Source organism: Gobio gobio (genome assembly GCF_949357685.1).
Source record: "Gobio gobio genome assembly, chromosome: 7".
Taxonomy (NCBI): domain Eukaryota; kingdom Metazoa; phylum Chordata; class Actinopteri; order Cypriniformes; family Gobionidae; genus Gobio; species Gobio gobio.
The window spans coordinates 58216088-58233140 of NC_137103.1; the positions used below are offsets into that span (position 1 = coordinate 58216088).

At 40.2% G+C, this 17053-nt stretch overlaps 1 protein-coding gene across 1 annotated transcript in view; it reads right to left on the bottom strand.

The window, feature by feature from the left end:
* Positions 1-16833, bottom strand: part of LOC307128807 (protocadherin 8) — a gene marked incomplete at both ends in the record, with an annotated part of 28060 nt that extends 11227 nt beyond the window's left edge. The window contains 2 exon segments of the mRNA XM_079820790.1: positions 1754-1905; positions 16761-16833. Of these exon segments, the coding sequence (XP_079676916.1) occupies positions 1754-1905; positions 16761-16833 (225 nt within the window).
* Between the last annotated feature and the right edge of the window lie 220 nt (positions 16834-17053).

Consider the following 17053-nt stretch of genomic DNA (forward strand, 5'->3'; position numbering starts at 1 on the left):
TTTCGACTTTATTCTCGAAATATTTTGACTTTATTCTCGAAACATTTCGACTTTATTCTCGAAACATTTCGACTTTAATCTCGAAATATTTTGACTTTATTCTCGAAACATTTCGACTTTATTCTCAAAACATTTCGCCTTTAATCTCGAAATATTTAGACTTTATTCTCGAAACATTTTGACTTTATTCTCAAAACATTTCAACTTTAATCTCGAAACATTTCGTCTTTATTCTCAATACATTTCGACTTTAATCTCGAAACATTTCGACTTTAATCTCAAAACATTTCGACTCAAAATATTTCCACTTTATTTATTTTTTTGCTTTGCGGTTCAGGGCTTCCGTACTATAGCTATAGTGTCTTATTAAATGCTTTAATTTTATATATATTTTAAATGTGATCAATTAAAACGATTAGAGGAAAAATGCCCTTTATAAAGATTAAAATATAAATAAGTCACTGACTGAACACTGATGAGGATATTGATTCAGACTAAATTATATTTAACAACACGCCACAAAAAATCCTATTTTTTTTGTGGACAAGCACATGTTTTACTCGGACAAGTGAATGACCGATTGTCTGAAGGATAAACACATGAGAAGAGTTAATGTCGAGCACTCACTCACCTACAATTTTTATGTATTAAAAGATTTATTTTTTAAAAACAACACATTTTGTAGAAAAATGAAAATGGTAGTGATGATTTTTCATGGCCGATTCTGATTTTTTTACAAGCGAATTGGCCAATTTTGTAGTTTCTGTTTCCCTCAAATAAGCAAGGAGTAAGCACTTTTGGCGATAGAAATCATTGTAAATAAGCATAAGCCCCATACGGTCCGCCATGCTTTGTTTACATCTAGCAACCACAATTCCTTTGCGCTCAGGCAGTTTGGCGTGACTTTGCCTGGAACGCTACAAAGTCGTGAGTCGTGGTTTGAAGTCGTAACTTACGGGCTCAAAAACCGGCCTGGAACGCAGCATTAGTGTGTGATTCCGAATTCAGCAACTGAAGCGCAGCCAATGAACAGGCATGATGGGAATATGCCCCGCCTACTGTGATGAATAAGCCCATCCAGTTATTATACAAATATTTTATTTATTAAAGTATTGTTGTTTCATTGATTCATGATTACAACATTTAAAATCCTCAAATAAATCAAATGTGTTGTTGGATATTGCTTGATTAGTTTGATTGACATCTGTGTTATCCAATTAGGTGCATTTCTGTGAGTTTGTGTGTGTGTTCACCTGTCCGTTTATTTGAATGAATTTGAATCTGTGTTATCCAATTATTAATTTTAAACCCATAATTTGCAGTTTTGTGTTTGAAAATATTAAAAAGGCAGCAACTATGTTTAAGCAAATTATGTTTTAATATAAAAAATGTAGATAACATTTTATGTTATACTTTTTTTTTTTTAAACGCGCGGGATTGGAGCTGTCAATCAGCCCTCGGGTAACGGCCGCACTATTCAAATCCAAGAAGCCCGGGAATCTCCAGCTCATTCTGGAACAGGTAAGCCGCGTTTTCTTGTGTAAATCAGATCTTTTTTGTGTTGTTTTGTGTGTGTAGCGATCCTAGGTGATGTTGTTTGACTAGATCAAAGTCCACGTCTGTTTTTGTGCTCGTGTTAGTCATATGAGACTACACAGCTTTGTTCTAACTGTATTGTGATATAGTGATCGGGACTATTGTGAATAAACGTTGCTTATGTTGACACTGGACATGCTTTTCCCCACGACGTTACCGAAGCTTTGGAAACATCAACACCGTCGCGAATCTTTTGTTGTGAACCAGTGCCAAAGTCACGTGGTTTCAGTAAACAAGTCTTCGTGACGTCATACCGGTCTCGGCCGCTAGGGGGCGATAATCTCCGCGGGTCTGTTTTAAGTGAGGACACTGGCACAGCAAGCAGGTTAAAATATTAAAAAACTCCAAACATAAAGATGAAAGTCCCCCCACACACACTCCGCTGTTCAATATATTCATAACTCCCTCAGATGATGATGATGAGCAGGTGCGGAGAACAGTCTCTCCATTATAAATGAGTGAAGAAAGGAAAGAGTGAACAGAGATCAGGAACAGAAGCACAAACACACTGGGTTTACTAGAGGACAGTTATACGGCTAATACACAACAAACACATTTCATTAAACAAAGAAGAAACTACAAAATTGGCCAATTCGCTAGTAAAAAATCAGAATCGGCCATGAAAAATCATCTCTACCATTTTCATTTTACTACAAAACGTGTTGTTTTTAAAAATAAATAAATCTTTTAATACATATAAATTGTATTTTGTGGTGAGGGCTCAACATTAACTCTTCTCATGTGTTTATCCTTCAGATAATCGGTCATTCACTTGTCCGAGTAAAACATGTGCTTGTCCAGAAAAAAATAGGATTTTTTGTGGTGTTGTAAATATAATTTATTCTGAATCAATATCATAGTCAGTGTTCAGTTATTTATATTTTAATCTTTATAAAGGGCATTTTTCCTCTAATCGTTTTAATTGATCACATTTAAAAAATATAAAATATATTTAATTATATATTAAATTAGAATAATAAGACACTATAATACGGAAGCCCTGAACCGCAAAGCAAAAATAAAAATAAAGTGGAAATATTTTGAGAATAAAGTGGAAATGTTTCGAGAATAAAGTGGAAATGTTTCGAGAATAAAGTGGAAATGTTTCGAGAATAAAGTCTAAATATTTCGAGAATAAAGTGGAAATGTTTCAAGAATAAAGTGGAAATGTTTCGAGAGTAAAGTCGAAATGTTTCGAGAATAAAGTGGAAATGTTTCGAGATTAAAGTTGAAATGTTTCGAGAATAAAGTGGAAATGTTTCGAGAGTAAAGTCGAAATGTTTCGAGAATAAAGTCGAAATGTTTCGAGAATAAAGTCGAAATGTTTCGAGAATAAAGTCGAAATGTTTCGAGAATAATGTCGAAATGTTTCGAGAATAAAGTGGAAATGTTTCGAGAATAAAGTCGAAATGTTTCGAGAATAAAGTGGAAATGTTTCGAGAATAAAGTCGAAATGTTTCGAGAGTCAAGTCGAAATGTTTCGAGAATAAAGTCGAAATGTTTCGAGATTAAAGTCGAAATGTTTCGAGATTAAAGTCAAAATGTTTCGAGATTAAAGTCGAAATGTTTCGAGAATAAAGTCGAAATGTTTCGAGAATAAAGTGGAAATGTTTCGAGAGTAAAGTCGAAATGTTTCGAGAATAAAGTCGAAATGTTTCGAGAATAAAGTCGAAATGTTTCGAGATTAAAGTCGAAATGTTTCGAGAATAAAGTTGAAATGTTTCGAGAATAAAGTCGAAATGTTTCGAGAATAAAGTGGAAATGTTTCGAGAATAAAGTCGAAATGTTTCGAGAGTCAAGTCGAAATGTTTCGAGAATAAAGTCGAAATGTTTCGAGATTAAAGTCGAAATGTTTCGAGATTAAAGTCAAAATGTTTCGAGATTAAAGTCGAAATGTTTCGAGAATAAAGTCGAAATGTTTCGAGAATAAAGTCGAAATGTTTCGAGAATAAAGTCGAAATGTTTCGAGAATAAAGTCGAAATGTTTTGAGAATAAAGTCGAAATGTTTTGAGAATAAAGTCGAAATGTTTCGAGATTAAAGTCGAAATGTTTCATGAATAAAGTCGAAATGTTTCGAGATTAAAGTTGAAATACTTTGAGAATAAAGTCGAAATATTTAGAGAATCGCAAAATTATCATTCTTTTTTTACAGATTTTTTTTTTTTACTTTGCGGTTCAGGGCTTCAGTACTATAGTGCTGTTACCAATCAAATTAAATAATTTACACTGAAAAATTACAACTGTGTTAAATAATGTTATGAGATTGTTTTAATTTACAAATAAGAAATGTTGGAAAGAATAATACTTTTAAACGCGAAACTAACCCGCCAGGAGGTGGCGTCAGGTGACCGTCTGAATGAGTGAGTCATTGAGTCGATTCACTCAAACGATTCGTTCAAACGGATGATTCGTCCAGGAATGAAACATGGCTGAGTGTTGCTGTCACATGGGTGTTTGACTCGAGATCGGCATCTTTAACGACATATTTACATTTATGCATTTGGCAGACGCTTTTATCCAAAGCGACTTACATTGCATTCAAGCTACACATTATGTACATATTACATATGTAAGAATGAATAAAAATGACAAAAGCATTAGCAGAAACTTTAGCAAAGCAACTTAAAAATGACTTTATCATAAGAGCCATCAAAATGAATGCCTGGTTACAAGAACTAGAACAAATGCAGAAAATAAACGAGAGGAGATTTTAATGGGCGCTTCTTCCGATCTGCTCCCGTTAACCGTTAGCTTCCTACAGGAAGTGAGTTTCTGCATCACATGACCTTATTTCCTGCGGAAGAATGAAGGGATGAACGCAGTCTTCTGAAGAATGAAGGGATGAACGCAGTCTTCTGAAGAATGAAGGGATGAACGCAGTCTTCTGAAGAATGAAGGGATGAACGCAGTCTTCTGAAGAATGAAGGGATGAACGCAGTCTTCTGAAGAATGAAGGGATGAACGCAGTCTTCTGAAGAATGAAGGGATGAACGCAGTCTTCTGAAGAATGAAGGGATGAACTCAGTCTTCTGAAGAATGAAGGGATGAACTCAGTCTTCTGGAGAATGAAGGGATGAACGCAGTCTTCTGAAGAATGAAGGGATGAACGCAGTCTTCTGAAGAATGAAGGGATGAACTCAGTCTTCTGAAGAATGAAGGGATGAACTCAGTCTTCTGAAGAATGAAGGGATGAACTCAGTCTTCTGGAGAATGAAGGGATGAACGCAGTCTTCTGAAGAATGAAGGGATGAACGCAGTCTTCTGAAGAATGAAGGGATGAACGCAGTCTTCTGAAGAATGAAGGGATGAACTCAGTCTTCTGGAGAATGAAGGGATGAACTCAGTCTTCTGAAGAATGAAGGGATGAACTCAGTCTTCTGAAGAATGAAGGGATGAACTCAGTCTTCTGAAGAATGAAGGGATGAACTCAGTCTTCTGAAGAATGAAGGGATGAACGCAGTCTTCTGAAGAATGAAGGGATGAACTCAGTCTTCTGAAGAATGAAGGGATGAACGCAGTCTTCTGAAGAATGAAGGGATGAACTCAGTCTTCTGAAGAATGAAGGGATGAACTCAGTCTTCTGAAGAATGAAGGGATGAACGCAGTCTTCTGAAGAATGAAGGGATGAACTCAGTCTTCTGAAGAATGAAGGGATGAACTCAGTCTTCTGAAGAATGAAGGGATGAACGCAGTCTTCTGAAGAATGAAGGGATGAACGCAGTCTTCTGAAGAATGAAGGGATGAACTCAGTCTTCTGAAGAATGAAGGGATGAACGCAGTCTTCTGAAGAATGAAGGGATGAACTCAGTCTTCTGAAGAATGAAGGGATGAACTCAGTCTTCTGAAGAATGAAGGGATGAACTCAGTCTTCTGAAGAATGAAGGGATGAACTCAGTCTTCTGAAGAATGAAGGGATGAACTCAGTCTTCTGAAGAATGAAGGGATGAACGCAGTCTTCTGAAGAATGAAGGGATGAACGCAGTCTTCTGAAGAATGAAGGGATGAACTCAGTCTTCTGAAGAATGAAGGGATGAACGCAGTCTTCTGAAGAATGAAGGGATGAACTCAGTCTTCTGAAGAATGAAGGGATGAACGCAGTCTTCTGAAGAATGAAGGGATGAACGCAGTCTTCTGAAGAATGAAGGGATGAACGCAGTCTTCTGAAGAATGAAGGGATGAACGCAGTCTTCTGAAGAATGAAGGGATGAACGCAGTCTTCTGAAGAATGAAGGGATGAACTCAGTCTTCTGAAGAATGAAGGGATGAACGCAGTCTTCTGAAGAATGAAGGGATGAACGCAGTCTTCTGAAGAATGAAGGGATGAACGCAGTCTTCTGAAGAATGAAGGGATGAACTCAGTCTTCTGAAGAATGAAGGGATGAACGCAGTCTTCTGAAGAATGAAGGGATGAACGCAGTCTTCTGAAGAATGAAGGGATGAACGCAGTCTTCTGAAGAATGAAGGGATGAACTCAGTCTTCTGAAGAATGAAGGGATGAACTCAGTCTTCTGAAGAATGAAGGGATGAACGCAGTCTTCTGAAGAATGAAGGGATGAACTCAGTCTTCTGGAGAATGAAGGGATGAACTCAGTCTTCTGAAGAATGAAGGGATGAACTCAGTCTTCTGAAGAATGAAGGGATGAACGCAGTCTTCTGAAGAATGAAGGGATGAACTCAGTCTTCTGAAGAATGAAGGGATGAACTCAGTCTTCTGAAGAATGAAGGGATGAACCCAGTCTTCTGGAGAATGAAGGGATGAACCCAGTCTTCTGAAGAATGAAGGGATGAACCCAGTCTTCTGAAGAATGAAGGGATGAACTCAGTCTTCTGAAGAATGAAGGGATGAACTCAGTCTTCTGAAGAATGAAGGGATGAACCCAGTCTTCTGGAGAATGAAGGGATGAACGCAGTCTTCTGAAGAATGAAGGGATGAACGCAGTCTTCTGAAGAATGAAGGGATGAACGCAGTCTTCTGAAGAATGAAGGGATGAACTCAGTCTTCTGAAGAATGAAGGGATGAACTCAGTCTTCTGAAGAATGAAGGGATGAACTCAGTCTTCTGAAGAATGAAGGGATGAACGCAGTCTTCTGAAGAATGAAGGGATGAACTCAGTCTTCTGAAGAATGAAGGGATGAACGCAGTCTTCTGAAGAATGAAGGGATGAACTCAGTCTTCTGGAGAATGAAGGGATGAACTCAGTCTTCTGAAGAATGAAGGGATGAACTCAGTCTTCTGAAGAATGAAGGGATGAACGCAGTCTTCTGAAGAATGAAGGGATGAACTCAGTCTTCTGAAGAATGAAGGGATGAACTCAGTCTTCTGAAGAATGAAGGGATGAACCCAGTCTTCTGGAGAATGAAGGGATGAACCCAGTCTTCTGAAGAATGAAGGGATGAACCCAGTCTTCTGAAGAATGAAGGGATGAACTCAGTCTTCTGAAGAATGAAGGGATGAACTCAGTCTTCTGAAGAATGAAGGGATGAACCCAGTCTTCTGAAGAATGAAGGGATGAACTCAGTCTTCTGAAGAATGAAGGGATGAACGCAGTCTTCTGAAGAATGAAGGGATGAACTCAGTCTTCTGAAGAATGAAGGGATGAACTCAGTCTTCTGAAGAATGAAGGGATGAACCCAGTCTTCTGGAGAATGAAGGGATGAACCCAGTCTTCTGAAGAATGAAGGGATGAACCCAGTCTTCTGAAGAATGAAGGGATGAACTCAGTCTTCTGAAGAATGAAGGGATGAACTCAGTCTTCTGAAGAATGAAGGGATGAACGCAGTCTTCTGAAGAATGAAGGGATGAACTCAGTCTTCTGAAGAATGAAGGGATGAACTCAGTCTTGAAGAGATGAAGAGGAAACGCAGCAGGGACTAGCGCTCCTGGCTCTGTTTATGCTGTCTTTATTCCAGCTGTTGCTCCTGATCTGATCCGCGGAAATGAAAGATTTGCCGTGTCTTTTCCCTCTTTCTGCTCCAGCGAATCACGAGGGCCGAGAGAAGACGCCGCTCTCAACCAATCACATCACAGAGAGCACAAAGCAGAAGCTCAATCTGGTTCATGTCTCATGTGGATCTGCTCGCTTGAGTAAAGGCGGATCCTCTCAAACATAAAGCGCATATTTACAGTAGATCAGGAGATATTGGGACTCTACATTTACAACAGCGATCAGGCATAACATTATGACCACCTTCCCCCTGACCCGTCGAGGCATGGCCTCCACTGAAGGTGTGCTGTGGTATCTGGTGCCAAGATGTTAGCAGCAGATCCTTTAAGTCCTGTAAGTTGCGAGGTACTTGTGTGTTCAGCTCCTCCCACAGATGCTGGACTGGATTGGTTGTTGTATTGGTCGTGTTGGGTTATTGGGTTATGGTTGGGGAGGTTTAGAGAAGATGTGGATTCACTGGAGTTTTTATATTGTCTAAATTCAAGATGTTCGGGTAGGTTTAAAAAACATAAGTGGCCAGTGGGGTTTAGACGGTAGGTTTTAGGGAAGGTGTGGGTTTATCATAGTTTTAATGGGGTTAAAACTTAATCTCACGCCAAATTACTAAACCTGCTTTTGATATTAAACAGTCTAAGCTTTTGACATTTTTTTTAACTTTTAATGCGAAATTCTATCAATAAATACTTCCAGCGCTGTGTCAATATTAGGGCCCAATAAATTCTGTTTTATTTTTTCACAAATTCCGTTTTTTTCTGTTTTAATTTTTGCTAATTCCCTTTTTTCCGGTTTCATTTTTGGAAACTCTGGTTTTTTTTTACCCTTAACTGTTATTTTAGTCGTAAAAAATTATGGGAGTTTTTGCTTAAAACAAGCACAATAATCTGCCAATGGGGTGAGCAAAATCTTGTTTTCTGTTTGAATTAAGATTATTCTGCTCACCCCATTGGCTGATTATTGAGCTTATTTTAAGCAAAAACTCCCTTAATGTTGAGTTATTTTCCCCCAAAACAAGACAAAAACTTTAGCTTGTCTAGTAAATGCTTCTTGATTTAAGAATTTTTAGATATTTGGACTGAAAACAAGACAAAAATACTAAGTAAGAAAAGCATTTTTTGCAGTGTGCTTTTAATGTTAATATAATAGAACATAAAACAGGAATGGCCTTAAATGTATTGAGGTAGCAAACATCACATTTACTCTGCACTTTTCTGGACAAACACGCTCTCGAAATACTTTACAACACAATATTACTGCGGTCAATTGATTTAAAAAACTGAATTAATCGCATTTTTTTCTGTAATTGATCATGATTAATCGCAATTAAAAAACATTGGAGTTAATATTTTGATATTGTAATAATTTCAGTTACTCTCCAAATTAATGTAGAAACCATTTATTGACAGCATATTTTAAATATGTGTTGTATTGTCATGTTTTTATGAATGAAGGCCAGTATCACTGATGTCTCTATGAAACATTAATGATGTTACATTACAGTATAACTCCTTATTTCAACATTTATTAGGCTTTAAAAAAACGACTTTTAATTTAATTGAACTTAAAACAATCTTTACACAAACCCATTATAATAAATGTTAGTTTTACCCATGGCCTTCCCTGTTAGACACAGAGATAGAATAAAGTTATCAACACCTTTCTTAACTGCATGAATAATAAGTGAAATATAGATGAATCATCATCATAGGGCCCTACAATACATGAGAATGGCTTCAGCGGAGAGAATCAGCTTCACTGTAGAGGAGTTTACAGCAGTTCTGGTCAACACTACAGCACAGTGTGCATTGATTATTACATCAGCCATATTTACAGCATCATTATATTATAGAGAGAGATGGAGATCAACATTATGAACATTAATGTTAGTGTTTTTCTTGTGTTTATCCCTCATTCCTCACTCATACTCACTCATACTCACTGATGGTCAATGTGATCATTCACCTTCACTATTTTTAACATAAATGTTCTATATTTTAGTTCAATAACATTTATTGAATATTTTGAGGAGATCTTTTGGTACTAAATACTATTTGTGCAATAATTGTCCACTTAAAATATTTTTCTTCTAATATTTGTATTATTTATATTACAATTAGTGTAGTAATATAGAGAATTCCAATGCAAAGAGGCAAATTAGAGTCATTTTGTGGCTGGAAAAATAATAATGTTTTTTAACTCAAAGATTGGGTTGTTTTAACTCAAATATTGGGTTGTTTTATCTGAAAGAGTGGGTTGTTTTAACCCAGCAATTGGGTTGTTTTAACTCAAAGATTGGGTTGTTTTAACTAAAAGATTGGGTTGTTTTAACTAAAAGATTGGGTTGTTTTAACTCAAAGAGTGGGTTGTTTTAACTAAAAGATTGGGTTGTTTTAACTAAAAGATTGGGTTGTTTTAACTCAAAGAGTGGGTTGTTTTAACTCAAAGAGTGGGTTGTTTTAACTCAAAGATTGGGTTGTTTTAACTCAAATATTGGGTTGTTTTAACTAAAAGATTGGGTTGTTTTAACTAAAAGATTGGGTTGTTTTAACTCAAAGAGTGGGTTGTTTTAACCCAGCAATTGGGTTGTTTAAATTCAAAGATTGGGTTGTTTTATCCCAGTGATTGGGTTGTTTTAACTCAAAGATTGGGTTGTTTTAACTAAAAGATTGGGTTGTTTTAACTAAAAGATTGGGTTGTTTTAACTCAAAGATTGGGTTGTTTTAACTCAAATATTGGGTTGTTTTAACTAAAAGATTGGGTTGTTTTAACTAAAAGATTGGGTTGTTTTAACTCAAAGATTGGGTTGTTTTAACTAAAAGATTGGGTTGTTTTAACTCAAAGAGTGGGTTGTTTTAACCCAGCAATTGGGTTGTTTAAATTCAAAGATTGGGTTGTTTTATCCCAGTGATTGGGTTGTTTTAACTCAAAGATTGGGTTGTTTTAACTCAAAGATTGGGTTGTTTTAACTAAAAGATTTGGTTGTTTTAACTCAAAGAGTGGGTTGTTTTAACTCAAAGATTGGGTTGTTTTAACTCAAAGATTGGGTTGTTTTAACTCAAAGAGTGGGTTGTTTAAATTCAAAGATTGGGTTGTTTTAACTCAAAGAGTGGGTTGTTTTAACCCAGCAATTGGGTTGTTTAAATTCAAAGATTGGGTTGTTTTAACTCAAAGATTGGGTTGTTTTAACTAAAAGATTGGGTTGTTTTAACTCAAAGATTGGGTTGTTTTAACTAAAAGATTGGGTTGTTTTAACTCAAAGATTGGGTTGTTTTAACTCAAAGATTGGGTTGTTTTAACTAAAAGATTGGGTTGTTTTAACTCAAAGATTGGGTTGTTTTAACTCAAACATTGGGTTGTTTTAACTAAAAGATTGATTTGTTTTAACTCAAACATTGGGTTGTTTTAACTCAAAGATTGGGTTGTTTTAACTCAAACATTGGGTTGTTTTAACTAAAAGATTGGGTTGTTTTAACTCAAAGGTTGGGTTGTTTTAACTCAAAGATTGGGTTGTTTTAACTAAAAGATTGGGTTGTTTTAACTAAAAGATTGGGTTGTTTTAACTCAAAGATTGGGTGGTTTTAACTCAAAGATTGGGTTGTTTTAACTCAAAGATTGGGTGGTTTTAACTCAAAGATTGGGTTGTTTTAACTGAAAGATTGGGTTGTTTTAACTGAAAGATTGGGTTGTTTTAACTCAAAGATTGGGTTGTTTTAACTCAAAGATTGGGTTGTTTTAACTCAAAGATTGGGTTGTTTAAACTAAAAGAACATCTAGTTGCTCAGTTTTGTATTTTAATAAATATTTAGATATGATCAAACACTAGATTTCTTTAAATGTGAAACTTTAAGACGTTAATAACCTACACTTTAATATGTGTAATGATCAGGGGCGTTGGATTGGGGTGAAACCAGCACTGATGACCAGGGCCCTTGAAAACTCTGGGATATATTTAGGGCCCGGGATTTTGTGCTACGCCACTGTTAATAAGCACAGACAAGTGAATATTAATGAATGCGAACACATATAAATTAAATGTATTTTTCCTTATATGTACAGTAGGCTATACACATATGAATTGATACTGATTCAGGATCAAAAAAAAAAAAAAAAAACCTCATTCCACCCTGAGCTTAACGTTGGCATCCCTGCATTAGAAGCTGGCTCTGTATTCATCTTTGGCCCACACAAAGCTTGTCCTTCAGCACGATCTCATCTCAGTCCAGACACCAGACCCGTTTCCCAGTGTCTGATGCCCTCTACTGGTCTCGTTCCCGCAGTGACATCATCAGCACAGGATCTGTTGGGATGCAGAGCACATCGGGATGGCCTTCCTCCGGAACACAGCATCCCGAGAACTGTGCTTTAAGCTACTCTTATGCATATTCTCCCAAAAATCATAAAGCTATTACCCCAGATTTTCCTTGTGTTCTCAAACTTTTGGGGTGTTTGTGTAACTATGCCCTTTAGCGATTAGCTCAGAAGCGTTAGACGCGTTTTTTGTCAATTGTGCAAATGTTTGTGAGAGATTCTGTGTCTGTACCTGGAGGTGGTGAAAGGCAATTTTAAGGCATGAAATCTGGCCTGTATAATAGGATTAAAGGTTTCAAAGCAGCCCCGCATTTACATATTCATAAGGAACATTGGATTATTCAAATTTCCTCAGTAAATCGGAAGTAATTTGTGACATGACAATTTGACTTTACACTTTTATTAAGAGCGGTTTGTTCAGTGAGAGGCGGAATCTCATCTTCCAGGAAACTCGCTTTACACACACAGATATGCCATACATTTAGTCATGGATTATTATCATTTAAAATGTTTGAAATAGTTTATTTTGTATGTGTGTATCTGTTCCAAAGTGTAATAAATGATGTGAAAAACTGTTCGATAAATAGTGTGACATTATAAATACTACATATTGTTTCCAAACTTAAATTGGCTATATTTAAAGGGATAGTTCACCCAAAAATGAAAATTATCCCATAATTTACTCCCAAGTCATCGTAGATGTATATGACTTTTTATGAGTTATATAAAAAAAAAATCCTGGCTCTCCCAAGCTTTATAATGGCAGTAAATGGCATCCATCCATCATATAACTGCTCCACACGGCTCTGGGGGTTAATAAAGGCCTTCTGAAGTGAATCAATGTGTGTGTGTAAGAAAAATATCCATAAAATTAAACAATTCTGGAAAGTACACTGTAAAAAAAAAATCAGGTCTCTAATTTAAAATGTTCTAATGACTGATCACATCTAATTTTTTTTAGTTGGTCAAATTGAATTTCTGTGAATTGATGCAATTCAATCTGGCCAACAAAAAAATTAGAACATTTTGGAGACCTGATTTTTTTTTACAGTGTATGTATACAGCAAGACACATTTATATATGAAACCATTTTTGCTTTGTCTTTTTTATACTCTGGAATTTTCTGGGGACCCCTTAGAACCTTCTGGAGGACCCCTTAGAACCTTCTGGAGGACCCCTTAGAACCTTCTGGGGACCCCTTAGAACCTTCTGGAGGACCCCTTAGAACCTTCTTGGGACCCCTTAGAACCTTCTGGAAGACCCCTTAGAACCTTCTGGAGAACCCCTTAGAACCTTCTGGAAGACCCCGTAGAACCTTCTGGAGGACCCCTTAGAACCTTCTGGAGGACCCCTTAGAACCTTCTGGAGGACCCCTTAGAACCTTATGGGGACCCCTTAGAACCTTCTGGAGGACCCCTTAGAACCTTCTGGAGGACCCCTTAGAACCTTCTTGGGACCCCTTAGAACCTTCTGGAAGACCCCTTAGAACCTTCTGGAGGACCCCTTAGAACCTTCTGGAGGACCCCTTAGAACCTTCTTGGGACCCCTTAGAACCTTCTGGAGGACCTCTTAGAACCTTCTGGGGGACCCCTTAGAACCTTCTGGAGGACCCCTTAGAACCTTCTGGGGGACCCCTTAGAACCGAGGGGACCCCTTAGAACCTTCTGGAGGACCCCTTAGAACCGAGGGGACCCCTTAGAACCTTCTGGAGGACCCCTTAGAACCTTCTGGGGGACCCCTTAGAACCTTCTGGAGGACCCCATAGAACCTCCTGGAGGACCCCTTAGAACCTTCTGGGGACCCCTTAGAACCTTCTGGAGGACCCCTTAGAACCTTCTGGGGACCCCTTAGAACCTTCTGGAGGACCCCATAGAACCTTCTGGAGGACCCCTTAGAACCTTCTGGGGACCCCTTAGAACCTTCTGGAGGACCCCTTAGAACCTTCTGGGGACCCCTTAGAACCTCCTGGAGGACCCCTTAGAACCTCCTGGAGGACCCCTTAGAACCTTCTGGGGACCCCTTAGAACCTCCTGGAGGACCCCTTAGAACCTTATGGGGACCCCTTAGAACCTCCTGGAGGACCCCTTAGAACCTTCTGGGGACCCCTTAGAACCTTCTGGAGGACCCCTTAGAACCTTCTGGGGACCCCTTAGAACCTTCTGGAGGACCCCATAGAACCTTCTGGAGGACCCCTTAGAACCTTCTGGGGACCCCTTAGAACCTTCTGGGGACCCCTTAGAACCTCCTGGAGGACCCCTTAGAACCTCCTGGAGGACCCCTTAGAACCTTCTGGAGGACCCCTTAGAACCTCCTGGAGGACCCCTTAGAACCTTCTGGAGGACCCCTTAGAACCTTCTGGGGACCCCTTAGAACCTTTTGGGGACCCCTTAGAACCTTCTGGGGACCCCTTAGAACCTCCTGGAGGACCCCTTAGAACCTCCTGGAGGACCCCTTAGAACCTTCTGGAGGACCCCATAGAACCTCCTGGAGGACCCCTTAGAACCTTCTGGAGGACCCCATAGAATCTCCTGGAGGACCCCTTAGAACCTCCTGGAGGACCCCTTAGAACCTTCTGGAGGACCCCTTAGAACCTTCTGGGGACCCCTTAGAACCTCCTGGAGGACCCCTTAGAACCTTCTGGAGGACCCCTTAGAACCTTCTGGAGGACCCCATAGAACCTTCTGGAGGACCCCTTAGAACCTTCTGGAGGACCCCTTAGAACCTCCTGGAGGACCCCTTAGAACCTCCTGGAGGACCCCTTAGAACCTTCTGGGGACCCCTTAGAACCTTCTGGGGACCCCTTAGAACCTTCTGGAGGACCCCTTAGAACCTTCTGGAGGACCCCATAGAACCTTCTGGAGGACCCCTTAGAACCTTCTGGGGACCCCTTAGAACCTTCTGGGGACCCCTTAGAACCTCCTGGAGGACCCCTTAGAACCTCCTGGAGGACCCCTTAGAACCTTCTGGAGGACCCCTTAGAACCTCCTGGAGGACCCCTTAGAACCTCCTGGAGGACCCCTTAGAACCTTCTGGAGGACCCCTTAGAACCTTCTGGAGGACCCCTTAGAACCTCCTGGAGGACCCCTTAGAACCTCCTGGAGGACCCCTTAGAACCTTCTGGAGGACCCCTTAGAACCTTCTGGGGACCCCTTAGAACCTCCTGGAGGACCCCTTAGAACCTCCTGGAGGACCCCTTAGAACCTCCTGGAGGACCCCTTAGAACCTTCTGGGGACCCCATAGAACCTTCTGGAGGACCCCTTAGAACCTTCTGGAGGACCCCATAGAACCTTCTGGAGGACCCCTTAGAACCTTCTGGGGACCCCTTAGAACCTTCTGGGGACCCCTTAGAACCTCCTGGAGGACCCCTTAGAACCTTCTGGAGGACCCCTTAGAACCTTCTGGGGACCCCTTAGAACCTTCTGGAGGACCCCTTAGAACCTTCTGGGGACCCCTTAGAACCTTCTGGAGGACCCCTTAGAACCTTCTGGGGACCCCTTAGAACCTTCTGGGGACCCCTTAGAACCTCCTGGAGGACCCCTTAGAACCTTCTGGGGACCCCTTAGAACCTTCTGGGGACCCCTTAGAACCTTCTGGGGACCCCTTAGAACCTTCTGGAGGACCCCTTAGAACCTTCTGGAGGACCCCATAGAACCTTCTGGAGGACCCCTTAGAACCTTCTGGGGACCCCTTAGAACCTTCTGGGGACCCCTTAGAACCTCCTGGAGGACCCCTTAGAACCTCCTGGAGGACCCCTTAGAACCTTCTGGAGGACCCCTTAGAACCTCCTGGAGGACCCCTTAGAACCTCCTGGAGGACCCCTTAGAACCTTCTGGAGGACCCCTTAGAACCTTCTGGAGGACCCCTTAGAACCTCCTGGAGGACCCCTTAGAACCTCCTGGAGGACCCCTTAGAACCTTCTGGAGGACCCCTTAGAACCTTCTGGGGACCCCTTAGAACCTTCTGGAGGACCCCTTAGAACCTCCTGGAGGACCCCTTAGAACCTTCTGGGGACCCCATAGAACCTCCTGGAGGACCCCTTAGAACCTTCTGGAGGACCCCTTAGAACCTCCTGGAGGACCCCAATGTGAAAACCCCTGGTCTAGACTTCCTTTCACTGTTATTGTACAGCCCTTTGGGCTACTTTGTAGTGGAAAGGGCTTTATAAATAACTCAGACAAAATAAGACTGAAGTACTGAGTAAGAAAACTCTTGTTTGCTGTGTGTGGATAAACTGATTCATATAGAAGATATAATTAACTTTACATCACTCAACTCAACAAACTTTATTTATGCCAGATATAACTCATTCTTCAGCTCTTTTATGGATGGATATGAAGCCGCTGTTCTCAAGCCTGTTCATCAGGTCCTCTGAGGCGGATGATTGATATGTTAATGATTGATATGTTAATGATTGATATGTTAATGATTGATGTGTTAATGTATGCGTGTCCTTGAAGGAGAACATGAAGGGATCGTGTGTTTTGTGTCCGATCGGAAACGGGCCAGAGCCTGTGGAGACTCAAACGGCCCCCGAATGAAAAAGTCTCTTTTAATTTGTTCCTGCGCTCTAAATATTGAACACAACACTGAGAGAGAGAGAGAGAGAGAGAGAGAGAGAGAGAGAGAGAGAGAGAGAAGGAGAGAGAGAGAGAGAGAGAGAGAGAGAGAGAGAGAAGGAGAGAGAGAGAGAGAGAGAGAGAGAAGGAGAGAGAGAGAGAGAGAGAGAGAGAGCTACACATCTGCATTCGCTGGCCCACATCTGCTCCACCGGGAGCCAATTACACAACGTGTGTATAATTCAAGTGTTTCCTAATAGACTAATTAATTTTGCATTAAATAATGAAAGAAATATGTCCTGCATTTCATTACTGTAATTGGTCTTTGCCTAGCCAATGTTTGTCAGAGATCTCACACGCCAGCTCTGAGGAACACATCCCATAATCCCACGGGAAGATCCCGTCCTCACTCTCAAACTTCACTTCCATCGAGCAAACAAGAGCTGAAGTTGAGGATTCAGACCATTCATGAATGTTTCAAACGGAGAAAGTCTGGCTCTTATAGTGTGTGTGTGTGTGTGTGTGTGTGTGTGTGTGTGTGTGTGTGTGTGTGTGTGTGTGTGTGTGTGTGTGTGTGTGTGTGTGTGTGTGTGTGTGTGTGGACAAACGCCTCAGAGCCTGAAGGTGGCGCTGTTGTGCGTTCAGGCTC